This window comes from Dama dama, chromosome 31 (assembly GCF_033118175.1).
Source record: "Dama dama isolate Ldn47 chromosome 31, ASM3311817v1, whole genome shotgun sequence".
NCBI lineage: Eukaryota > Metazoa > Chordata > Mammalia > Artiodactyla > Cervidae > Dama > Dama dama.
Window position 1 is genome coordinate 28,181,553 of NC_083711.1, and position 26,320 is coordinate 28,207,872.

Below are 26,320 nucleotides of genomic sequence, written 5' to 3' on the forward strand. Positions count from 1 at the left end.
AAGACTTTACACATGGACATCACCAGATGGCCAACACCAAAATCAGACTGATTATATTCTTTGCAGGCAAAGATGGAGAGCTCTATACAGTCAGCAAAACAAGACTGGGAGCTGACTGTGGCTCAGATCATGAACTCCTTAGAGCCAAATTCAGACTTAAATTGAACAAAGTAGGGAAAACCACTTGACCATTCACGTATGACCTAAATCAAATCCTTTACAATTATACAGTGGAAGTGACAAATGGATTCAAGGGATTAGATCTCATAGACAGAGTGCCTGAAGAACTATGGACAGAGGTTCATGACCTTATACAGGAGGCAGGGATCAAGACCATCCCCAAGAAAAAGAAATGCAAAAAGGCCAAATGGTTGACTGAGGAGTCCTTACAAATAGCTGTGAAAAGAAGAAAGAAAAAGGCAAAGGAGAAAAGGAAAGATATACCCATTTGAATGTAGAGTTCCAAAGAATAGCAAGGAGAGATAAGTAAGCCTTCCTCAGTGATCAATGCAAAGAAACAGAGGAAAACAATAGAATGGGAAAGACTAGAGATCTCTTCAAGAAAATTAGAGATACCAAGGGAACATTTCATGCAAAGATGGGCTCAATAAAGGACAGAAATGGTATGGACCTAACAGAAGCAGAAGATATTAAGAAGAGGTGACAAGAATACACAGAAAACTATACAAAAAAGATCTTCATGACCCAGATAATTATGATGTTGTGAGCACTCACCTAGAGTCAGACATCCTGGAATGTGAAGTCAAGTGGGCCTTAGGAAGCATCACTATGAACAAAGTGAGTGGAGGTGATGGAATTCCAGTTGAGCTATTTCAAATCCTAAAAGATGATACTGTGAAAATGCTGCACTCAATATGCCAGCAAATTTGGAAAACTCAGCAGTGGTCACAGGACTGGAAAAGGTCAGTTTTCATTCCAATCCCAAAGAAAGGCAATGCCAAAGAATGCTCAAACTACTGCACAATTGCACTCATCTAACACACTCATAAAGTAATGTTCAAAATTCTCCAAGCCAGGCTTCAAAATTATGGCAACTGTGAACTTCCGGATGTTCAAGCTGGTTTTAGGAAAGGCAGAGGAACCAGAGATCAAATTGCCAACATCCACTGGATCATCAAAAAAGCAAGAGAGTTCCAGAAAAACATCTACTTCTGCTTTATTGAATATGCCAAAGCCTTTGACTGTGTCGATCACAACAAATTGTGGAAAATTCTTCAAGAGATGGGAATACCAGACCACCTGACCTGCCTATTGAGAAATCTGTATGCAGGTCAGGAAGCAACAGTTAGAACTGAACATGGAACGAAAGACTGGTTGCAAATAGGGAGAGCAGTACGTCAAGGCTATACATTGTCACCCTGCTTATTTAATATTTTTTGCAGAGTACATCATGAGAAACACTGGGCTGGATGAAACACAAGCTGGAATCAAGATTTCTGGGAGAAATATAAATAACTTCAGATATGCAGATGACACCACCTTTATAGCAGAAATTCAAGAAGAACTAAAGAGCCTCTGGATGAAAGTGGAAGAGGAGAGAAATTTGGGTTAAAACTCAACATTTCAGAAATCTAAGATCATGGCATTTGGTCCCATCACTTCATGGCAAATAGATGAGGAAACAATGGAAATAGTGAGAAACTTTATTTTCTTGGGCTCCAAAATCACTGCAGATGGTGATTGCAGCCATGAAATTAAAAGACACTTGCTCCTTGGAAGAAAAGTTATGACCATCCTAGACAACATATTAAAAAGCAGAGACATTACTTTGTCCACAAAGGTCCATCTAGTCAAGGCTATGGCTTTCCAGTAGTCATGTACAAATGTGAAAGTTGGACTATAGGAAAGCTGAGCACCAAAGAATTGATGCTTTTTAACTGTGGTGTTGAAGAGGACTCTTGGGAGTCCCTTAGACTGCAAGGAAATCAAACCAGTCCATCTTAAAGAAAATCAGTCCTGAATATTCAATGGAAGAAGTGATGCTGAAGTTGAAACTCCAATACTTTGGCCACTTGATGTGAAGAAGTGACTCATTTGAAAAGACTGTGATGCTAGGAAAGATTGAAGGCGGGAGGAGAAGGGGACGACAGAGGATGAGATGGTTGGATGGCATCAGTGACTCAATGGATATGGGTTTTAGTAAACTCCAGGAGTTGGTGATGGACAGGGAGGCCTGGTGTGCTGCAGTCCCTGGAGTTGCAAGGAGTTGGACATGACTGAGTGACTGAACTGAACTGAACTGAATTTACCCAAAGTAACCTTAATAAATTTGAAATTTGTACTAAGTTTAGGCACAGTCTTTACCCAGAACCTCATTTTTAGTCATAGTGACCATAAGGTGCAGGTTTATGTCTAGCACAAGTGACGATGAAATCAACCCTGAGTGAGTGAAAGTCTCTCAGTCATGTCTGACCCTGTGTGACCCCATGGTATATGGGGTTATCCACGTCAGAATACTGGAATGGGTAGCCATTCCCTTCTCCAGCCAGGGATATAACCGAGGTCTCCTGCATTGCAGGCAGATCCTTACCAGCTTAGACATCAGGGAAGTGAAATAATTATGATAGCTGTTAATAAATTTCCATTTAAAAGCACCATCCAGTTATTACAGATCCTGCAAGCAAATCTTAAGTACCAACAGTGTGGTAGTGTATTTAGAGCACTGGAACAGGTCTCATGACACTTTTAAACTAGGTTTTCTCTGCTGAAAGATGTGTAGTTTTGGGCAATTAAACTTCAGCTTCCTCATTTATAGGGTGTGTTTCTCATGACAAATGCGTGGCAGGCAGCTGCCTGAATAAGTAATATTTGGGTTTTCAGCCTCTTAAAGCTTCAGTCCCTTATTTCTTCACCAATTCGTCCACCCATTTATTCATTCCTACTCCCCTAATCAAGTAAGGACATCTTCTGCAGTAAACAAAGGACATCTGATTAATATTTTCTTCTGCTATTGCCTGAAGATTTAATTATTTGAAGCAGTTCAGTGAACTCATCTCCAGTGTTCTTCAGAAAAGTACATTATAGTAAACTGCACAATTCTTTCATGAAGTTCCCAATTACTTCTGGGGTATAGTGGGTCAGAATGATTATCTCAGTCCTTCTTTGATGGGGGACAGGGAGGAAAGAAGCTGCCTCATGGGTGGCTGGATAATCTGTGGGCAGAATGTGGTGGTGGTACCAATTTGCGATAAAGATAGATCTGAGATTTTCATCAAAGTAATGACTTGTAACTGCCTCTCTCCGATTTTCACATACAACCCACAGGCTGACATTTGGAGTTTCTTATCTTCTTGTTTTCTAAGTATGATGTTTATTTTAATCAGATTCTATTTTTGTGCTCGTATTCTGAGTTAGGGCAAGTTGGGTTGATGGCTGATCTGATCTGCCATCCAAAATCTGGCTTTGGGGTCTGAGCTTTGCTATTACTGAGGGATGCTCTTTTAAGTTTAGGCAATTTTATGTGAATTTTAAAGCAATATAATCACTCACTTAAGAATCTCTGATTAAAGGAAAATGACCAGGTGTTGCAGAGACACTCAATTTAAAAAAATGCCTGGCCACTCATAGAGAAGCATATGTTAGTTGGACTCAATATACTTTAGCTCATAATAAACAGAATTGAAGTGTTACTGAATTTTACCATTTAAGAAAGACTAATTTTTTTTTCTTCAAATTTTAGCATCAGGTTCCTTACCTGAATATAAACAGACAAGTGAATTTTCTATTAAAGGGACCAATCACCCATGAGAATGATATAAGGATTACTTTAAAAACATCTGAATGAACAGCAGCCTTGGAAAGAAACCTTACTTAAACTTCCTTTACTGGTTTAAGAGCTGTAATAACCCCTTGGAGGGAGTTTCTTGTTTAGGAGGAGACTGATTCTTAGTCCTGGGATGTGAGAGTTCAGCGGCCTTAAACTCTCCTTTAGGGGAGCTTTCCGTCCCATTAGAAAATACCTTGATGCTGGGAAAGACTGAGTGTGGGAGAAAAGGTGACGGAGGATGAGATGGTTGGTTGGCATCACTGACTCAAAGGACATGAGTTTGAACAAACTCCAGGAGATGGTGAAGGACAGGGAAACCTGGCATGCTGCAGTTCATGGGGTTGCAGAGTCAGACACAATTAGTGACTGAACAACCAGCAACCACCCCAGAAGAGAACCATCCCTAGCACCTGGATGGACGATTGTGTAAACAAACCTGAGAGAAGCTTCTATACTTTCCCACTGAAGCTCCAGCTGCTCCTCCTTTTGTTAAGCAGGTCTTGAAACCATGGTCTTTGGCAGTTTGGGGAGTCCTTCCTTCTCACATGCATGTGGATTCTTCTCCTATGTGATGGTTAATTTTAGTGTCAACTCGACTGGACTGCAGAGGGCCCAGACATTTTGTCAAACATTCTTCTGGGTGTTTCTGGATTAGTCTGATATTTAAATTGATGACTCCTTAGTAAAGCAGACTGCTTTCCCTAATGTCAGTTATCCTCATCTAATCTGAGGATCACAGTCCTGGGTGGAACAAAAGGTTGACTTCTCCCCCTGGAGAAGCAGGAACTCTTCCTGCTTGCTTGATTTCAAGTTGGGACACTGGGTTTTGAATGTCCTTCAGACTGGAAACATACCCCTGACTCTCCTGATTCTCAGGCATTCAGAGTTGGACTGGAACTACATGGCTGGATGCCCTGGGTCTCCAGCTTGCTTACTGCAGATCTTGTCAGCCTCCATATCATGTGAGAAAATTCCTGACAATCAATCTATTAATCAGTCAACCAATCCTATTGGTTCTGCTTCTCCAGAGAACGCTAATACATCTTGTTGATCTGTATGTTGTTAATTAGTACACAGGTCCCCAGCCACTTGGACACAAGTTGGTTGAGGAAAAGTTTTCCTCCCAAGAGTTTTGATAATGAGGATGGGGTATTCAGGACTCCCCACTCACTCTGGAGGGTGCAGTGATTTTGAAATCTGCAACGATGCCAGAGAAATTCAACTTTCTTATCAGTCTGACTCTTGGGTCTCTGCCACATGTTCAATTAAATGAGGGTGATAAGAACTTTCCCTTTTTAAAAATGGAGATACTCATAGTTTAGATATACAGGAAAAATTCTGGGCTAGAACCAGTTCTCTAGGTATTGTGATTCTCAGTTTTCTACAAGCAATAAATGCTGGAGAGGGTGTGGAGAAAAGGGAACCCTCTTACACTGTTGGTGGGAATGCAAACTAGAACAGCCACTATGGAGAACTGTGGAGATTTTTTTAAAAACTGGAAATAGAACTGCCATATGACCCAGCAATACCACTTCTGGGCATACACACTGAGGAAACCAGATCTGAAAGAGACATGTGCATCCCAATGTTCATCGCAGCACTGTTTATAATAGCCAGGACAGGGAAGCAAGCTAGATGCCCATCAGCAGACGAATGGATAAGGAAGCTGTGGTACATATACACCATGGAATATTACTCAGCTGTTAAAAAGGATTCATTTGAATCAGTTCTAATGAGATGGATGAAACTGGAGCCCATTATACAGCGTGAAGTAAGCCAGAAAGATAAAAGCATTACAGCATACTAACACATATATATGGAATTTAGAAAGATGGTAATGATAACCCTATATGCAAAACAGAAAAAGAGACACAGATGTACAGAACAGACTTTTGGACTCTGTGGGAGAAGGTGAGGGTGGGATGTTTCGAGAGAACAGCACGTATATTATCTATAATGAAACAGATCACCAGCCCAGGTGGGATGCATGAGACAAGTGCTCGGGCCTGGTGCACTGGGAAGACCCAGAGGAATCGGGTGGAGAGGGAGGTGGGAGGGGGGATCGGGATGGGGAATACATGTAACTCCATGGCTGATTCATGTCAATGTATGACAAAACCCACTGCAATGTTGTGAGGTAATTAGCCTCCAACTAACAAAAATAAATGGAAAAAAAAAAAAAGAAAAAAATAAATAAATTAGTCCTTCCCAGAGATAACAGCTTTTCCTAGTGACTCAGATGGTAAAGAATCTGCCTGCAATGTAGGAGACACCCAGGTTTGACCCCTTGCTCAGGAAGATTCTCTGGAGAAGGGAATGGTGACCCACTCCAGTATTCTTGCCTGGAAAATCCATCAGAAAAAGGAGCCTGGGGGACAAAGATTTAAACACGACTGTGTACCTAACATCTTCGCTTTTCCAGAGATAGTCATTGTGTCCATTTGTCCTCGTCTTTTGTGTTATTGTTTTGTATTGTGCTATCTATAAGTGTTTTTCATAAGAATGAGAATCATAGGGTAGACAGAATATACAGGCATAGGTTCTATATAGCTGTTGTTTGAACTGGCCTCAGAGACCAGTGAATTTGAGATTCTCACTGGACTGATGTTCACTTGAACAAACTTTGTTGTGAGTTTCCTCTAAAACTGAATGAGGTGCTTCACTGATCTTGATTTTTTTAAAATTAAAAAAAAAATTAATTGTATTTTGAGCTTTTTTTGTATTTTTAATTTTAATTGATAATTGCTTTACAATATTGCATTGGTTTCTGTTATATATCAACATGAGTCAGCTGTAAGTATACATATATCCCCTCCCTCTTGAACTTCTCCCACATCCCATCCTATCCCACCCCTCTAAGTTGTCACAGAACACCTGTTTCAGCTCCTGTGTCACAGAGCAAATTCCCACTATTTTACATATGCTAATGTTTATGTTTCCATGCTACTCTCTCCATTCATCCCACCCTCTCCTTTCTCCACTGACTATAAGTCTGTTCTCTATGTCTGTCCAGACTCATCACTTCATGGCAAATAGATGAGGGAAACAATGGAAACAGTGAGAGATTTTATTTTGCGGGGCTCCAAAATCACTGCGGATGGTGACTGCAGCCATGAAATTAAAAGACGCTTGCTCCTTAGACAAAAAGTCATAACCAACCTAGATAGCATATTTAAAAGCAGAGACATTACTTTGCCAACAAAGGTCCATATAGTCAAAGCTATGGTTTTTTCCAGAGGTCGTGTACGGATGTGAGAGTTGGACTATAAAGAAAGCTGAGCACCAAAGAATTGATGCTTTTGAACTGTGGTGTTGGAGAAGACTCTTGAGAGTCCCTTGGACTGCAAGGAGATCAAACCAGTCCATCCTAAAGGAAATCAGTCCTGAATATTCATTGGAAGGACTGATGCTGAAGTTGAAACTCCAATACTTTGGCCACCTGATGTGAAGAACTGACTCATTGGAAAAGACCCTGATGCTGGGGAAGATAGAAGGCAGGAGGAGAAGGGGACGACAGAGGATGAGATGGTTGGATGGCACCACTGACTCAATGGAGATGAGTTCGAGCAAGCTCCGGGAGTTGGTGACGCATAGGAAGGCCTGGTGTGCTGCAGTCCATGGGGTCGCAAAGAGTCGGACACGACTGAGCGACTGAACTGAACTGAACTGAACTATCTATGTCGGTGTCTCCATTGCTGTCCTGCAAATAGGTTCATCAGTACCATCTTTCTAGCTTCCGTATATATGCATTAATATGTGATTTCTATTTTTCTTTCTGAGAATGCTTTTGAACTCCTCCTAACACCATACACAAAGATAAACTCAAAATGGGTTAAAGACCTAAAAGTAAGGCCAGAAACTATAAAACTCCCCAAATTTAGGCAGAACACTCTATGGCATAAATCACAGCAAGATCCTCTATGACCCACCTCCTAGAGAATAGAAATAAAAACAAAAATAAGTAAATGGGACCTAATTCAACTTAAAGCTTTTGCAAAGCAAAATAAACTATAAACATGGTGAAAAGACAACCATCTTGATTTTGGGGTTCTGAGAGCTTGGCTTAGCTGCAGAAGGAGCATCCTCTCTTGTTGTCTGCCTATTGGGGGTGCAGATCATAGGGTCTGTGCCTGGATGAGGCCGGCTGTCAGGTCAAGGTTCTGAGAGATGAAGAACCATTATTGGCTCTCAGGGGACTGTCTAATCTACAACCCTTACTATCTCACTATCTTTGTAGTGTTGAGAATTCCTTTCTCAGTACTGTCTACCAGGAATCATGGGTTAGATGGCAGATAGATAGACGGATTTGTGGGAGACTGGAGTACCATCCTTACTGCCTGTGGCAACTTGTTCTCCTTCTTTTCAGCTATTTTTGGGAGTTCCTTTGGATTATGGAGGCTGCATTTTCTGTGTCCTCTTCTGCACCTCTGCACACCTCTGATGCACATAGTTAAATTATATTCTAAGCTTGGAAGTTTACCTCCAGGTCTTCCCCCAAAGAAACAATAGTTTGTGTTACATTTGAATAGATATACTCATGCAGATCCTAATTGTGAAAGGCCAGACAATGGATCATATAATTTATAAAAGCTTTTATATTTAAGGGGCTTATAGAATGCTCTCATCCTACACAAATACCCTCTTGGTACTCTGGGAGGATCAAATAGCAAGAAGGGCACAAAACGTATTAAACATGGTGAAACTGGCCTAAAATGTTCCCTCGGGTTTCCCAGCTGGCAAAGAATCTGCCTGCAGGGGACACTTTGATCCCTGGGTTGGCAAGATCATCTGGATAAAGAAATGGCAACCCACTCCAGTATTCTTGCCCAGGGAAATCTCATGGACAGAGGAGCCTGGTGGGGTACAGCTCATGGGGTCACAAAAGAGTCAGACACAACTGAGCGACTGAGTGACTAAACAACAAGAAAATATCTCCTTAACAAAATTCAAGAGCAGAAGTCAGACTTAGAACAGAAATTTGTTTTACTGTAAATTCTCCTCTGCCTCCTTCTTATACTTACCTTTACCTCTAGCTCCTTATTCCTGACTCCCCAGAAGATCTTTTAGATCCACCTTCTCCAAATCCAACTCCATTTCTTCAACTAATTCTTTTAATATCCCAAACTTCTAAGGCTTCCCCGGAAAAATCTCTTGACTACCTAACTACCTGCTTTAACTTCCCTTTCTTTACAATAATTACAAGAGGCTTTAAAAAAGATGACTTTAAAACATAAGTCAGTCATCATTCATTATGACTGTTGTCAACCAAAAAATAGGGGTCTCCTGCATTGCAGGCAGATTCTTTACCAACTGAGCCATCAGGGAAGACACCAGTGTAAACAGGTGAATTTGCCTTTTGGTTGGTTGACTTGGTAAAGTTGATATCCAGATAATTCCAGCCTGTGATGAAAGAAATTGCAAGAATGCCTTGCAGTTCAAAGATTTTAACTCATGTAACAATATTTCAAGATAATTTTCTTAACCTGGTACTTGTTAAGATATTTCTTATGTGTATATATTTCCTATAATGCCAATTACAATGAAATAATCTGGGGCTTAGGAAATTTGCAAGGTGTAAGAACTGAAGAAAGTGCAGAGGTGAAGTTAATGTGTTTTAGATATATAGCACTTCCTATTTACATAGAAAGAAATTTTCCCTTTGGTATGATTCTAAATTGCAAAAGTGTTAATTTTAAAAAAGGTCTTCATTTTTAGTTTGAATATTCAGCAATATGAAGTTATATAGATCAAGCTACATTAAGCAGAATTTAGATTTTCACATTTGCCAGATCAAATCAGACTAATATTTACATTTAAAACATGACTGCATTGTATAATCATACCCAGAAGTTAAATTCAGCTACTATTTTTGCTAAAAATATTTTATTATTTTAAGTCATAATAAATATCTATAAGGTGCAATGCAATACACAAAAGAAATATCAAAGAATGATTAAAATTGGGTGGTTAGCTCCTAATGAAGCTGTGGGATCCTTTCAATTGGATTCAATAAATAAATATTTTCAGCATTCTAGTTTATGATGAGCTACAAAGTTAACAAGATTGTCCAAATAAATCATTAATTTTACATGTAGTCTGTTTATCCCTGCAAATAAATGGTCCAGAAATAGGAAAGCTAATTTTATGATAAACATTAAATATCATACAATAGTGACATTTTCTATTGAAATTATTGTTCATTATCAAGATCTAAATGTGTCCAATATATGCTCTCCAACCCGGATGGAAAAAGAGGTGGACAATAAATACTGACATAGCCAACTAATTTTCATAAAATACAATTAATAAGCAGGAAGTAAAGAGGCAGGTATTTCTATTTATATATAATCATATGAAGGGAAGGAACCAAAAGCTAGCCACATGATAATCGTCTTTCGTTTGGTATCACTGTTGTATATCCTTGTTTTATGAAGTAAATATGTATGAGAGTAAGGCTGAGACAAGATATTTAGACATAAAATAAAGTATTAGTAATAAAGGAAACTAAACGCTGCTTATTCTCTCTTCTTAGGAAAAACATACAACTCAAAGATTTGTATTAGTTTCATTCAGAAAACTGACCATTCCACTCCTAATTTCAGCTGAGGGTTACAGGCAACAATGTAGATCATGGTGTCTTCTCCATAAGTGCTCAGTAAGTGACTTTTGATTAATGGTTTACTGTAAGTTCATCATTGATCCTAAAACATAACAACTCAAGAGTGTTTCTTGTTAACAACACCATTACAAATACAAAAAGCACATTATATTGTTTTTAAGATTTTTGTCATTCAAGACAAAAATTAAATAGCAAATCAGATATCATATTGTTATATATTTCAAAGAAGACAAGAAAGCCATGGAATTGGTCCTTTCGTAGAATACAGATTTCTCTTTTAAGAGAATGAAGACTAGCAGAAGTACATTTCATTTGAATGTAAATACTAGTATCTCTTTTTCTTACACTTTTGGAACTTTGGGCTATACTCATTTCCTCTGCTGTTTTCTGGGCTGCTATCGCTATCGCTGCTTTGTCTCTGCCTCTTTCGTTTATTTGTCTGATAAGGGTCTGAGTCACTTGGTTGCTGCTGAGTCCATTCGTAAGAGCTGGGTCCAGCCTCCAGATCTGAAACATGATTCAGCGAGGGAGATGCGGAGGTGCTACTAGGAAGTGGAGCTGTCATCTCATAGTAAGGAAGCTGCAGTGCTGGGCTATATGCAGGCCACTGCTGTGGGAAAAACCCGCACATATTCACCTACCGGAACAAGCCCACGAAGGAAAAAAAAGAAAAAGTTAGAGTATACACTTACTATACAAACAACTACGAGCAAACCAAACCATGGGTCAGTATAGGAAGGACAGGGATGCGGTAGTTTCCTTAGACGATTAACAAAGATTCCAGCTGGTGTATGGCGCACTACATTACAGATTAGTGCTGTCCTACAGAAATGAAAGCCACATAGGTAGTTTTAAATCTAAAAGTCACAGGATGAAAATAACAATGAAACAGGTGCAATTTAAATAATGTATCTTGAGTGTGTGCTCATCTGCTTGGTTGTTTCGATTCTTTGCCATCCCATGGACTATAGCCTGCCAGGCTTCTCTGTCCATGGAACTTCCAAGGCAGGAATACTGGAGTGAGCTGCCATTTCCTACTCCAGGGGATCTTCCTGACCAAGGGACTGAACAACCCACATCTGTGTCTCCTGCATTGGCAGCTGGATTATTTATCACTGAGTCACTTGGGAAGCCCTGATATATTTTATTTATCCCCAGATGTCCAAAATATTGTCATTTCAACATGTAACCAATATAAAAATTATTCATGAGATATTTTACTTTTTTATACTAAGTCTTCAAAATCTGGTGTGCCTTTTATACTTATGGATGTGGTTTAGTAGCTAAGTTGTGTCCGACTCTTGTGACCCCATGGACGGTAGCCCACCAGGCTCCTCTGTCCATAGGATTTCTTGGGCAAGAATACTGGAATGGGCTGCCATTTCCTTTTCCAGGGGATCTTCCCAACCCAGGGGTTGAACCCGGGTCTCCTGCACTACAGATAGATTCTTTACTGACTGAGCTACCAGGGAAAGAAAGAAAGTGATGTTGCTCAGTTGTGTCCGATTCTTTTCGGCCCCATGGACTGTAGCCTACTAGGCTCCTCCATCCATGGGGTTTTTCAGGCAAGAATAATGGAGTGGGTTGCCATTTCCTTCTCCAAGGGAGCTACCAGAGAAGCCCTATATATTTATGTACTTATACGTATATTCAAAAGCATATTCAATTTGGATACTAAATTTTCAATGAAAATATTTAATCAGAATTTAGATTATATAAAAATGTAGTTGAAATAGTAGATATACATACCCAAGTTTTTTTCAAACAGACTTCAAAGTTTTGCAATAACTGCATCAAGTTTCTGTTTCTAAACTTAAACTTTAATTAAAATTAAGTAAAATGTACCAGCCCTGAGCACTGGTCTCATGCATCCAACCTGGACTGGCGATCTGTTTCACACTTGATAATATATATGTTTCAGTGCTATTCTCTCAGATCATCCCACCCTCGCCTTCTCTCATAGAGTCCAAAAGTCTGTTCTATACAGTAATTAGCCTCCAACTAATAAAAATGAATGAAAAAATAAAAATAAAAAATTTTTGGAGTGGAAAAAAGATTAAATAAAATGAAAAAAATCACTCCTTATGGATGGCTGATAGTCACCATATTGTACAGCACAGCAGTCAATTCTTAAGATAGATTAACTCAATTTTCCAGCTATTCAAAGTGGATTAAGGACCTATTTGCAGGGCAGGAATAGAGACACAGATGCAGAAAGCAGACTTGTGGACAAGGCAGAGGAAGCAGAGGGTGGGACAAATTGAGAGAGTAGCACTGAAAAAAGTATATCACCATGGGTAAAACAGACAGCTAGAGGGAAGCCGCTATAAAACAGAGGGAGCTGAGCTCACCTCTGTGCTCTGCGATGACCTGGGGGGCTCGGATTCGGTGGGTAGGAGGGAGGCTCAAGAGGGGGGCATATATGCATACTTGGGGCTGATTCATGGTGTACAGCAGAAACCAACACAACATTGCTAAGCAATTTTCCTCCAATTAAAAATAAAAAATAAAATTAGTAACCAGTAATACTGAATGGGGCAACATTAGTACTTACTAATATTTTTGAATGAAAGTATAAATAGACTGTGGACAATGTGATCATAAAGTTATTTACTTTCATTAAAAAAGATTAATAGGGAAAACAAGCTCTCGTGTGTGCGTGTGTATGTATGTATTTCTCATCTCATCAAAGATAAAAATAATGCCACAAAGAAGATATTGATGGTTTTAGATGAGAATTGGCTGTTTATTAACATCTCACCATAAACAAGAAACGGGCTTTCCTGACGGCTCAGTGGGTAAAGATTCTGCCTGTAATGCAGGAGACTTGTATTTGATCCCTGGGTTGGGAAGATCCTCTGGAGAAGGAAATAGCTACCTACTCCAGTATTCTTGCCTGGGAAATCCCACACACAGAGAAGCCTGGTGGGCTACAGTCCATAGGGTCATAAACGAGTCAGACCCAACTAAGCACAGACCGTATAACCAAGAAAAATTTTTTCCAAAAATGAAATTATCAACTTTCATTATGTTTACCAAGTGAAAATGGCTAATTGAAAAATGTGAAGCTCATATGTATGTTGGATGTTTGCAAGAAATCACGTGTGAATCAGAATACCTGTGTATTCCGTGGGACAGAATACCTGTCCCACAGCTGTCATTAACAAGTTGTATAATCTTGGGCTTGCTGATTAATCTCTGAACCTCAATTTTATTATGTATAAAATGAGAAGTTAGAAGAAAACATTTCTTAGTTCCCCTTTAACAATATAGTTCACCACTGTGATTTCTAGGCCAGAACCACATTTTTGAGAGTCTTTGGAAATAAGGTAGTTTACTCTACCAATTGAGAAACTTTGCCTTTAGTTAAAATAAAAATATATGTACAAAAGCAGTATATTGTGATTGGTGACTACATTCTATCAAAATGCTTCATTAAATAGTATTCAATTCTAGAAACATACCTTTTAAATTTAAAAAATATAGTCATTTAAGTGATTCAAATTTTACTTTACCACAGTGCATTATCACTTGCATCTGTTATTTTTCATTGATACACTGGCTTTTTGTGGAGATAACATGTGTGGGATTTCAGATGATAAAAGAGCAGATCGCCACCGGGGCACAGTGCTCAAGGCATCTTCTGCCTTCACTCTAGGCTTAGAGTTGAGCTTAAGTTCCAAGCAGTTTTCATATCCTTTATAGTTTGTATTATCATGTTACATTTTCAACCAAAGGCATATCAAACTTACCATCTTCTGAAAGAGAAAATATTCTTGAGATAAAGATGCATTATTAATTGGAGAGAACTGCATGGAAAAGGGAGATCTGCCCATGGCTTCTTCATTTCTTTAGGGAGGTAAAAGAAGAAGTAATATGAAGTTAAAATTCCTATGGACTGGGTTCCTATTCCTAGGTACTCTAGTCTTAAAAAAAAAAAAAAAGAGACAGCTTCATAATTAAAGAGCATCTCTAAAAGCTCAATTAAGATAAATTAACTTTAAACATACAATCAATTATTACACTGATAATGTAGTGACATAGCAGTAACTCTTCTTATTAATTACTACATACTGAAATTTCAATATTTAGAGTCATATTTGGCTTTCTGATAGGAAAATGTTAATTCATGTTATAGTTGTATAAAGGCATAGAACACTCAGATTCTATGAAGAAAGCAACATAAGTCAATAATAATTACCAAGCGTACACTCAATCTTCTACAAATAAAAAAAGGTTAAAGAAAAAGAGGATTTTTTTCAATTTATTTTTGAAGGTACTATCACTGTTTAACTAAAAAAATTATGCTCTTTGTTAAACAGGCTGCTGATATTAGCATGAACACATATTTGCTGATTTCTCCCACACAGTGATAGTGGTAAAGAACCCGCCTGCCAATGCAGAAGATGTGAGAGACTCGGGTTCGATTCCTGGGTTGGGAAGATGCCCCGGAGGAGGGTATGGCAACCCACTTCAGTATTCTTGTCTGGAGAATTCCATGGACAGAGGAGCCTGGAGGGTTACAGTTCATAGGGTTGCAAAGAGACAGACACGACTGAAGTGATTTTGCACACATGCCCAATCCCTTATTAACATCAGAACTGTCAAAAAATTTCATTTATATATGTAATGTTTGCATCTATGGAGATCTCTAATAAATTCCAATGTTACATGTACTGGCTGGATTCTCAGCTAGTCCTCATTATAGCTAGTCTTCATTCTACTTGCTCCACAGTATGCCACAATTTTGACACTAATACTGCTAATCTTAGGACAGGAAGTTTACTGTGGGAAGGGTGAATTAAAACAGGCAGATGGAGGCAAAGACAACAGCGGGAGAACAAGAAGAAGCTGTCAGACTGACAGGCGCTGGTTCATGGTGAGAGCAGGATCACAGAAGCTAGTGGAAAAGTGGGTTTCAGTGAGGAAATACTTAGTCAGTGTTGGTTTTTAGAGTAAACTGGGTAAGCATCAGAGCTATTCTATCATTGATCAGAAGATTCCTGACAACAAACTGTTAAAAGAACAGCTTCCAAATAACAGTGGGGTTAAGAAGTGAATAGGAAGTAAAGATGTGAAGGATAATTTTTCAGTGAGAAGAAGGGGAAAAGATAACAGACCGATTTGGACAAAGTTCAAGGAGACATGAACATGTGTTTGCAGTCAGTGATGGTAAATAAACAAGATAAAGAGCACAATGACTGGGGAAGATGTGACCCAGTAGCAGAGGTGGTGAGATTAGCACCATTATGAAAATAGATGCAAAATTTCTAAAACCACTATCTTTCCCATGAGAATCTTAGGGCATGCATATGTTTCTCCATAGAGGAGTCACATGTAACTTGGGAAGTCACAAGTTGAACTGTGTCAACTCAAAATTTATATGTTATAGTCCTAACCCCAAATAGTTCAGAATGTGACCTTATATGTGAGAGTTACACTATAAAGAAAGCATAGCACCAAAGAATTGATGCTTTTAAACTGCGGTGTTGGAGAAGACCCTTGAGAGTCCCTTGGACTGCAAGGAGATCCAACCTGTCCATCCTAAAGGAGATCAGTCCTGGGTGTTCATTGGAAGGACTGATGCTGAAGCTGAAACTCCAATTCTTTGGCCACCTGATGTGAAGAAGTGACTCATCAGAAAAGACCCTGATGCTGGGAAAGACAGAAGGCAGGAGAAGGGGACAACAGAGGATGAGATGGTTGGATGGCATCACTGACTCAGCAAGCTCCGGGAGTTGGTGATGGACAGGGAAGCCTGGCATGCTGCAGTCCATGGGGTCACAAAGAGTCAGACATGACTGAGTGACTGAACTGCACTGAACTGAACTAGCACTGGTGGCTGTGATGGTAAAGAATCTGCTTGCCATGCCTGAGACTGGGTTTTGATCCTTGCGTTGGAAAGATCCCCTGGAGAAGGGAATAGCAACACATTCCAGTATTTTTTCCTGAAGAATCCCATGGACAGAGAAGCCTGGCAGGCTATAGTCCATGAGGTCAAAGAGTCCGACACGACTGGGTGACTAACACAAGCACACTAATACAGTAACTATTTACTAAAAGCAGAAGGTATAAGAGGTAGTAACAAGCACAAAAACACATTTCCAAGCAAGACTAGTGAAAGACTAGGGTATGACAAGAGCAGCATTCTCTGCACAACACTTCTAGGACACTACGGCCTTTTCTCATTCTTCCTTTATAATGCAGCACATACTAGAAGAATAAGGTATTACCAGTGAAGGGGAGTATTATGGAATATATACCTATCTCTGATCTTTTACCCTAGAATTTGTGATAATTAAAAGTATATCAAACAGAAGTAGAACATGTAAGAGTTACTGCTGTCTTTTAAGTTGTTTATCTAGTCTTTCTTCTTCTGACCCACACCTAGCAATACCTTGTTTTTTTCCAAACTCATAAGGAAAAAGAGGTATCTTGTGCCACTAGAAGAGGGGACGTTTTTATGTAACCTAAATGGCACAATTCATGAGTCCACAATTCCTTTCATACCAAGGGAGTGAATCACCACTGCCTCCCGCCAACATTTGCTGAAAGTACTCACTGGATACTTGCTATATGCCCACTATTTTAAATACCTTGAAACTATAACTTTTGATTCTGACAATAATTATCCTCATTGTAGATATGAGGTACAGTGTGATCATTTGTCCAGGGTTATACTGTTAATAAAGTGACAGAGGCAGGATTCAAATTCAGATAGTCTGAATTCAGCACCTACTTTGTCCCGATTTCACGGATTTAGAAATGTGGGGGACAATGGGGACGTGGAGCGCACTGTGTTATGTGTGGGGTGCAGTACTTCTGCAAAAGATGAGTCTGGGTAACTGCCAGTCCTAAGAGGTCACTCTTTTATGCTTAGGAGGGTAGATATAATTAGCAGGCATGGGAGGTTCAAATGTTGTTAGTTTACTTGAGAACATTCAGTTCTGCTACAGAAAACAAGAAAACCACCAGGGTGGATAAAACTCAGAAGAAACGCATATGGAAGCTTTTACGCAAGATACACTGATGGATCTGATGCAGCAGCAGAGAGAAACAGGGGCTATGAATGAACATTAGTGTAGCTAGAACTCAGCTAATACAGATTTATGAGATAGTGATGATACTGTAATTAGAACAAGCAAGTGACTTGGGAGACTTAGGCAGAATTCATAATATACATAACATTTTCAAAATAAATAATTTAGTATGTGTTAAGAGATGCCACAGATAGATTCAGTAGAAAATACGATGGAACAAATAAGACTGTTAGTCACAGGTAGAAAGGGAAGGAAAGACCAAGTCATTATCATGGCGCCTCTGGGCTAAGTTGTGCTGTTCTTGTGTCTGCTCTGCCTAAGAAACTCAGGTAGACCTTGTGGGTATGCAGCTCCTTCTGTGGCCAGGTATATTTGCCCCTCGGTCTCTTTGAGAAAGCAAGTAAGCGAGATTAGCTCTAGGAACTTTCTATCTGAATGGAATCTCTTACTCTAACCTCAACTCTAGGGCTCATGAGTGCGTGCTTGCTAAGTTGATTCAGGTGTGTCTGATTCTGTGCGACCCTATGGACTGTAGCCTGCCCAGTTGTAGCCTGTCCAGAGATTCTCCAGGCAAGAATACTGGAATGGGTTGCCATGCCTTCTCCAGGGGATCTTCCTGACGTAGGGATGGAACTTGCATCTCTTAAGTCTCCTGCATTGGGAGATGGTTCTTTACCACCAGAGCCACCTGGGAAGCCCACTCTAGGGCTAATAACCTCACGATCAGTGGGGAAGGCTGATGCAATGGAGAGAAACAGGTCGTATGAATATCAGTGTAACCAGAACTTGGCTAGTAGGGTCCTCTGCCTACTTGTATCCTATCCTCCAAATGTTAAATTATCCAATACCCAAAGCTTTCCTTTTGCTTTTCACTGTATCTTTTAAATTGGTTTAATAAATGCTGTGATTTGAGCATCTTAATCTGGTTTGGGAGACTTTCTGTTCCATGACCTTTGGTATAGCTAAACTGAGAGTGCCCCTGCAGGCTATGGTTGCATCAAGAAATAAGTCTACATCAAATGAGAATATTTTGAAAATTACCATAGAGACATACTAAAAAGTAGTAAAATAAATAGAGTGACTTAATGTTCAAAGGCTTAATTTCAAGCCTAGAAACTATCACCTTTTCATCTTTGTGCCCTTGGCAATTAGTTAACTTTTGCATCTCTATATTCCAGTATAAAATATGGATAATAGTATTTCTATGATCCATCGCAGTGAGACTTTGCACACTTAAATGATTTCACGGTAATGAAAAGTACACGGTAATCTATAAACAATGCTACAAATATAAATCTCTCCCACCTACTACAGAAAATATTGACTGAATTTTAAATGAAAATACTTTCTGTCACTTTTCATGGCTTTAGGAAATATGAATTCTTTAATATTAACTTATGTCTAAATAGAAAGGTTTTATAGAATATATGAAAACCCTTCCTGGTATTAAGACCATATTTATTTGCCTTACCTTTATGAAAAAAATATTTTTAATTACCTGTAGCTGTGTGAGTTTATCTTAACACAGCTTTCAAAACTTTGGTTAGCAGGTTCATAAGAGCGAGAGCTCCCTTCAAAAGAAAAAGAATAACAGATTACTTCATGGTACATCTTTTTGGAGTTCTCACATTAAGCCATTTTCAAAAACTCCATATAAAATACACAAGATGTCTCTGACCTCCCAAGTACTATTTACAAGGTTGCTTATATCACTGTAAGAGCCTGAATTATAACCAAGCTTTGTCCAAAGCAATGACTGTAGAAAAGAATTAGGCTGACATTGCCATACAAAGTAGGTAATGCTGCTTGCTAATATATACCTGTAAACTAAAGATGGCAAGTAATCAGTGTTATTTGCCTTCTGTGTAGAAGGCATGCATTCTCTAAACTGCACTGACAAATGTGAGTGTAACCTGAAGAGGCTGCTGCGCAGCTGGCTGGGGATGTGTCAGAACAGGACACAGCCCGACCTGTTTTACTGTCGGTATGAGTTAATCGGTGGTTAATTGAGAGCATGATGGGGCCAATTAATTATCTTTGTTAAGACAAAATGAAATGTGAAGTGGCCCTTTTCCTTTGCAACAAGACAGCATTGTTTTCTTGTTCTTATGTTTTTTTTTTTTAGTACAGCAAGAAGAATAAAAACCAAACAAGGGGTACATCCATAAACCTGAATCATTGAGCAAGGAAGGAACATAAGTACCATAAGCATTGCAACGTAACTATAAGCACTGCCTCTCTGAGTCCTCAAACTATGAAAGGGCTAGAGTAATAGTGCCATGTTCTCTGGGCATCTAATCAGTGATGAACAGTGTTGAGCAGGAGAAGGTGTTAGAGGCCATTCATGTCAGGAAGCTTTTCTCTGTGGCTATGAAGGGTCAGACTTTGGCCAGCTGCTTTTACAGGGCTCAGATCCAGGGTTATATGTATAACATGGTAAACCCAGGACAAAAACTAAGGCACCCACCCTATCATCCAAATGGTAGATATTTGATACCATTGACAAGAAGATTAGCAAATAGCCTTGCTGCATAAAAGCTAGAGTTGGGTATCCCCAGTGCACTTAGATTTGTTTAATTTTTAACAGCCAATAGCAAACATCATGGCTATTTTCTGGCTGACATTAAAAATGACAACTTTAAATTTTAATATAAAAAAGATGCTATGGATTTGGCAATGTCCTTGGTAGTATTAACTAATCACATAACATTATGAATGTGTTCTGAGAAATTTTAAGATGCTACAGGAGCACTTTTTTGGTCTTAGGCTATAACATAAAAAACATAGGGGAAAAAAAAAAGTTTACACCTCTGGGAACAACACCACCAACAAAACACACTTGGAAGATTTCATCAGCAAGAGAACCTACCAAATCGATACTGCACATTAATTGGTCTTCCATACAAACGAATTCCATTCAGCAAAGCTATGGCATAAGACACTGATTCTGGGTGTTTAAAGCAGACAAATCCAAAAGATTTCGGCTTTCCTTCTCTGTCTTTGCATATAGTCACTTTGGTTAATGGCCCAGCCTGCAAAAAACTTAAAAATTATTTTGTCATAAATCTAAAGATTTTTTTACACTCAGAAAATCGACTATATTCAATTTAGGCTAAAATTCCAAATCTGTTAGCAATAACAGCTTTACATACTTCTTTTGATCATGTATTTTCCTAACAATAAATATCATACTTCATCACACTTTCTTGGCATTTTCTGGCTCATCAAAAAACACTTATGTTGTTAAGGTCAGGAAATTTTAGGTAATAGTTCCAAATCTTAAAAGGAAAAATAGGCCTAACAAAACAATTTAGAGTGCATTTAGATCTAAGATTAAAATACTACTTTGCCTCTACACATATAAACCATGTTTAACTCAAAAATAATTGAAAAGATAAACATTCTCAAGCATTCCTTGAGATGTTAGCTTCATGTTACCATAAAGAAACTGGTAACATCACATTAAAACCTACTTTTTTTCTGACAAGATTAAAACGTTTTCACAAGAGAAATTAAATTTCTGATCTATATAGAAACTGTATTTTAATATGGTAAGCCCCTTTGGTAAATATTCTCAAAGGGAAAAGTGTTTTAATATGTTTAAGACTTTTAAGTAGGTGCACTATTTGTAAGAATGAAAAATTAGTAAGGGTCTAAGTCTAACAACTGGGGAATATTATTCCATGGTATATCATTAAAATAGGATAAAATAAAATTGAAAATATTCAGATCTTATTGTGACTAAAACCTATAATTAGCAATACAGAGTACAAAAGCAGAGTCAAATATTGTAGAAGAGTGCTAATTACACCCTCAAATGTCACATTCCCATCATGACAATGATTAGAGGAAGTACTTACCAAGCCTCACATAGATTTAAAGGTAGATGGCTCCTACTTTTTCATCGCACTTTAAAGATTGATTGCTTTTCTCTGTTGAGTTGGATACGTATATTAAGGAATTGTTTTTAATCTAATGAGAAATGTTAATTATCATCTTTAAAATGATACTGTATTTCAAGACTCAATCTTTCCTTCTTTATTCTCTACTTTCCCAGGGAAAGACTCATCCTCCCTTCTGGCTTCAAGAACCACCTTGTCAACAAATCTCTTCCTCCCGCTCACGCCTCATTCATGGAGACAGTCTCCTTGAGAGCTCCAAGCGATTATACTTCAAACAACACATTTGAGACTAAATCCATTATCTCTCCCTTGAAATCTCTGCACTGTGCTATGCGCAGTCTCTCAGTTGGGCCCGACTGTAATCCTTTGGACTGTAGCCCTCCAGGCTCCTCTGTCCATGGGATTTTTCAGGCAAGAATACTGGAGTGGGTTGCCATTTCCTTCTCCAGGGGATCTTCCTGGCCCAGGTTTCTTGGTTAAAAGTACAAAGATATTAAACCTGATTTTCACTCTTCCAAGGATAACCAGAAATTTGAAAGAAACTAGTAAAAAGGAGAACCATATAGTAATAAAACAAATCAATTTTAATCAGTGTTTTTCCACAAGTGATATTAAATATATGAAATTACAAATGGACAGAATATGCTTACATGCTTTGAATTTTACAAATGCAAAAATATACCCATGCATTTTTAAAAGATGAAATTCAACAAGAAGACTCGCTGGTAGTAAAAAATCACATCACAAGTTTTTAGGATTTTTAAACCAGAGTCAAACACGTCAACAGTGCTGCCAGTTGTCAAGATTTGCAAAGTTTTGCTGGGTTGAAGCCTTTCTAAAAGACACCTCACTTTAGTAAATCCTCCCAGAATACAGAAGAGCATAGGCAAAAATAAAAACAAATGCTTTGCTGCCTGATCTATTGAGAGATGAACATTTAGATAGAAATTATAAAAAAAATGAGACTATCAATCTATCTAATGTATCTTGTAGTTTCACATACAACTGATACAGATCCAGTTCCTATTGACTAGAAATAATATATGCACATGGGGGCATTCAGGTCTATCCATCCCACTGACCTCATCATTCCCAACCCCCTCTTTTTGTTGGCTCAACATGAGAGAAGCTTTCTGGAGAAAAAGAACTATAAATTTTCTTTCTACCTCCCTCTATCCCTCCTCTTCTTCTTTCCTTCATTTTTTTTTAAGTTAGAATGATAAATTCCAAATAATACTAGGATGAAAAATAACTGCAGGAAAAGATAAGTATTAGAGTAGATTAAAAACGCAGGTTTAAAAGGATGTCAAGTTAGGAAAATAAGCATTAAAGCCTTAAAATCAGCAATATTTTTCAAGTAATGTTTTATGTCCAGGAAAGGAAACTATGTTCCTGGAGAAAATTCTATCAAATTGTGTGCATCTCTTGGTGGTTCAGATGGTAAAGAGTCTGCCTGCAATGCAGGAGACCCAAGTTTGATCCCTGGGTTGGAATGATCCCCTGGAGAAGGAAATGTCAACCCACTTCAGTTTTCTTGCCTGGAGAATCCTATGGACAGAGGAGCCTGGCGGGCTACCATCTATGGGGTTGCAAAGAGTCAGACAGGACTGAGCGACTAACACTTCCACTTTCACTTCATAATTAACAGAGGGGCACTTTAGTTCAGACACAAAGGTAGAGCCTTTCAGAAACTACATAAAGAACCCCTTTCACCTCTGGTACTCATGCTTAGCCTTCCGTATTTAGTTTTGCTATCGTCTCCCTTGGAACTTGCTCTTATTCTGATAGAGGAAAGTCACTTTTGATTTCTCTTGAGATAAGCATCATTACTATTAATAATAGTAATAGTAGTATTATTTAGCAGTAGCAGCAGCAGCAAACACTTAGGAAATACCAGGTTCAGTTCTGTCTGATCTGGATGCGTTTACTCACTCTTCACACCACAGCATACTGTAGATACTATGACTCCCATTGACATTTGAGGAAACTGTGGTGCTGAGCTATTTATGTACTTGGCCAAAATCACATTGCAGATATCAGAATTCACACTTGAAATAACTTTGCTGTACTAAATGTCCCTCTTTTTGCACATTATTTTAAAACATGATGATTAATTTTAAATTTCTCCTTTTAGAAAGACCAAGGACTGTCTCCAATGTGTATGTCTAGCACCTTACTTACTGTCATTGTAATTATAGATCACTAAACGGTTAAATGAACGGCCGAATGTGGATATCTCTTTAGCAAGTAAGATCTATGTGTATACAGTAGGTGTATACAGGAGACATAAGTTATCAGGTCTGAAAAAGTTTTCGTAAGATCCTCTTGGTATGAAATAAAGGGAACTAGTCACGGTATCTATCGGTCTCAATCATGATTTGGCTGCCCAAATTATGCAGAAATCTCATTTATCATTCTGGTATCTATCGGTCTCAGTCATGATTTGGCTGCCCAAATTATGCAGAAATCTCATTTATCATTCTGGAGTAAAATCATCTCCTGTATAGAAGGGCTTGGGAGAGTAAGTAAGTATATGGAAGCATTTAAAATATCTTCCTCTCATTTCGCGGGATGTAAGGCGTCAGGGTGCTGATTAACTGAAGGAAGACAGTGACAGAGCTGTTTTCTGTTGTGCCTGAGCATACCAAGGCCAGGCAGCCCCTGCAAAGCCCTGACTCAGGGCTGGGGGTTGGGGGTATCCCAGTCACTGCACACCCCAAGCCTCTGCAATGGGGATGGGGAGGGGAAGGGTTGGGAATGAGGCGCACTTTTTGTCACTTCACTACCCACTTGCTAACCTGGAGACAGCTGAGCCAAAGCGGAACTAAATTAAAAGCAGAGCAAAGGATGCGGAGGGAAAGGGAGCCGGACTCCGGGTGGTTCAGGTGCGCCCCGCCCCTCCTGCTGCGCTTCCGGCTCGACGCGCTCCGCCCCTCCGATACCCGTTCCCTGCCGACTGTACCTGAAGGAACAGCTCGTAAAGAATCTCTTCCCGCACTCGAGCCTCTAAATTTCCCACAAACACCGTCCTGTCGGCTTCCTCCTGAGTAGGCAACATCCCTCCGGCTCGACCCCAGGATGGAGGAGGCTCCGAGGCCACGCCCTCTCTCCTTGCTGGCGGAGCCGACGAGGAGAGTAAGAGCGCCAGGGGCGGGGCGAGGCTGCGGGGCCACGCCCCCAGCACCCCGTGGTAACCGCCCACCGCACCTTCGCCGAGTCCCGTATCCGACCGTGACCGTGGGAGAGTGAGTGAGACTAAGATTAGTCTGCAAGGGGCCTTGACATCTTGCTTGTGGAGATACGTTCGTTTCTTCAGGGCACGACATTATTAATTGATTTGGGGTTTGTTCAACAAACATTTCAATAAAATGACTTTAGAGATGATTTAAGACATACTAACTTCATTACCGAAGCTCACAGGCTAATGGGGGAAGACTAATTTCTTTGTTTCCAAAGAGTAAACGAGTAAGTCATTGGGGTTTAAAATTGGTGTTTTTCATAAAACTCGCTTTGAAAGAATGAGCGCATACGTGCATGGATGTGAATAGAGTACTAGAATTACTTTAGCCAGGAAGTGTTCTCTAGTGAAGTCTTTGAAAATGGACACAGGATTTAGGTAGGCTGCAGAAGGCATTTGAACTTGAGAAAATAGACTAAACCAAGGAATGCTGGAAAGATTATAGCAAGTTTTGTTACTGAAGCCAGAATTTTTGAGAATGGCTGCTGGGTGACTGTGGGCTTCCTACCTGGCTCAGTGGGTAAAGTATCTGCCTGAAGTGCAGGAGACACAGGAGACAGGAGTTGGGTCCCTGGTTTGGGAAGATCCCTTGGAGGAAGGCGTGGCAACCCACTGGAGTATTCTTGCTTGGAGAATCCCATGAATGGAGGAAACTGGTGGGCTACAGTCCATAGTGTTGCAGAGACTCAGATAGGACTGAAGTGACAGCATGCACGCCTGCTGGGTGACTAGTAGGATCTTATGTTTGTATTTTATATCAGGGCTGTACTTTGTAAACTGTGGACCGAGGTGAAGAATTAACTCTTACTTGAGGAGGATTGGGGAAAAAATTCCTGAAAACAGTAAAGATAGTTGAAAGGAGGAAGAAAACTTACTCAGAATCTATTTTGATAAATTAATCAAAATATTGTCAACTGTTAATCTGGCTTCCTTTCTGATACCATATGTCTACAAAGAAATGTGGTGATAGTTCGTTTTGAATTGAAAAAGTATTCTTTTACATGGACCAAAGAAGAGTACTCTTTTACATGGTTACTGGACCAAAGAAATCATCTTTTTTGATGGAAAGGGACACATCTTTGGAATCCAGATTTCTAACTGAATTCTGACATTACTTAATTTTATAACTTCAAGTCATTTCACTTTTTAGAATTCAGGATCTATTTCTTAAGGATTGGGTTGGACTAATAAAATTACCTCATTTAATAGCTATTTTCTGAGTGCTCACTATGTGCCAGACACTATTTTTAATCCTTGGAAAACAAAGGTGCCTATAAAGATATGCCCTTCTAAATCACCTTAGAGCATAATGGGAGAAGCAGATTTCTTGAACATATAAATAGAAAATTATGTGTCAATAACTTCAGTTGATATATCATAAGTCTTTAAGTCCTGTCTCCACTTCTTTCTTTCTTCTTTCATTGGTATTGTAGTATAGTAGGAGGGGGTTGTGAAAATGTGCACATTGTATGTGTGTGTGTATGTTCAGTTGTTCAGTCATGTCCGACTCTGCGACCCCATGAACTGTAGCCCACAAGGCTCCTCTGTCCCTGGGAATTCTCCCAACAAGAATACTAAAGTGGGTTGCCATTCCCTCCTCCAGGGGATGTTCCCAACCCAGGGATCAAACCCAGGTCTCTCACATTGCAGGCAAATTTTTTACTGTCTGAGTCATGAGGGAAATCCTGCACATTACAAGCGGATGGCAAATATATGTTGATCAAATAAGTGTAT

General features: G+C 39.3%; 2 protein-coding genes across 2 annotated transcripts in view; one reads left to right on the forward strand and one right to left on the reverse strand.

Annotated features, from left to right (window-relative positions):
* Positions 1–9,319: 9,319 nt before the first annotated feature.
* RBM11 (RNA binding motif protein 11) lies at positions 9,320–24,563 on the reverse strand. Its single transcript, XM_061134121.1, has 5 exons — positions 24,311–24,563; positions 20,316–20,478; positions 18,945–19,017; positions 14,159–14,255; positions 9,320–11,043 (listed from the first exon to the last, which is right to left on the reverse strand). The coding sequence occupies exons 1-5, from the start codon at positions 24,404–24,406 to the stop codon at positions 10,732–10,734; spliced, it is 741 nt and encodes a 246-aa protein (XP_060990104.1). The 5' UTR covers positions 24,407–24,563; the 3' UTR covers positions 9,320–10,731.
* The window catches only part of LIPI (lipase I), a 73,021-nt gene continuing 71,212 nt past the window's right edge, over positions 24,512–26,320 (forward strand). The window contains exon 1 of the mRNA XM_061134048.1: positions 24,512–24,593. The gene's annotated coding sequence lies outside the window, so the exon portion shown is untranslated. The remainder of the gene's footprint in view (positions 24,594–26,320) is intronic.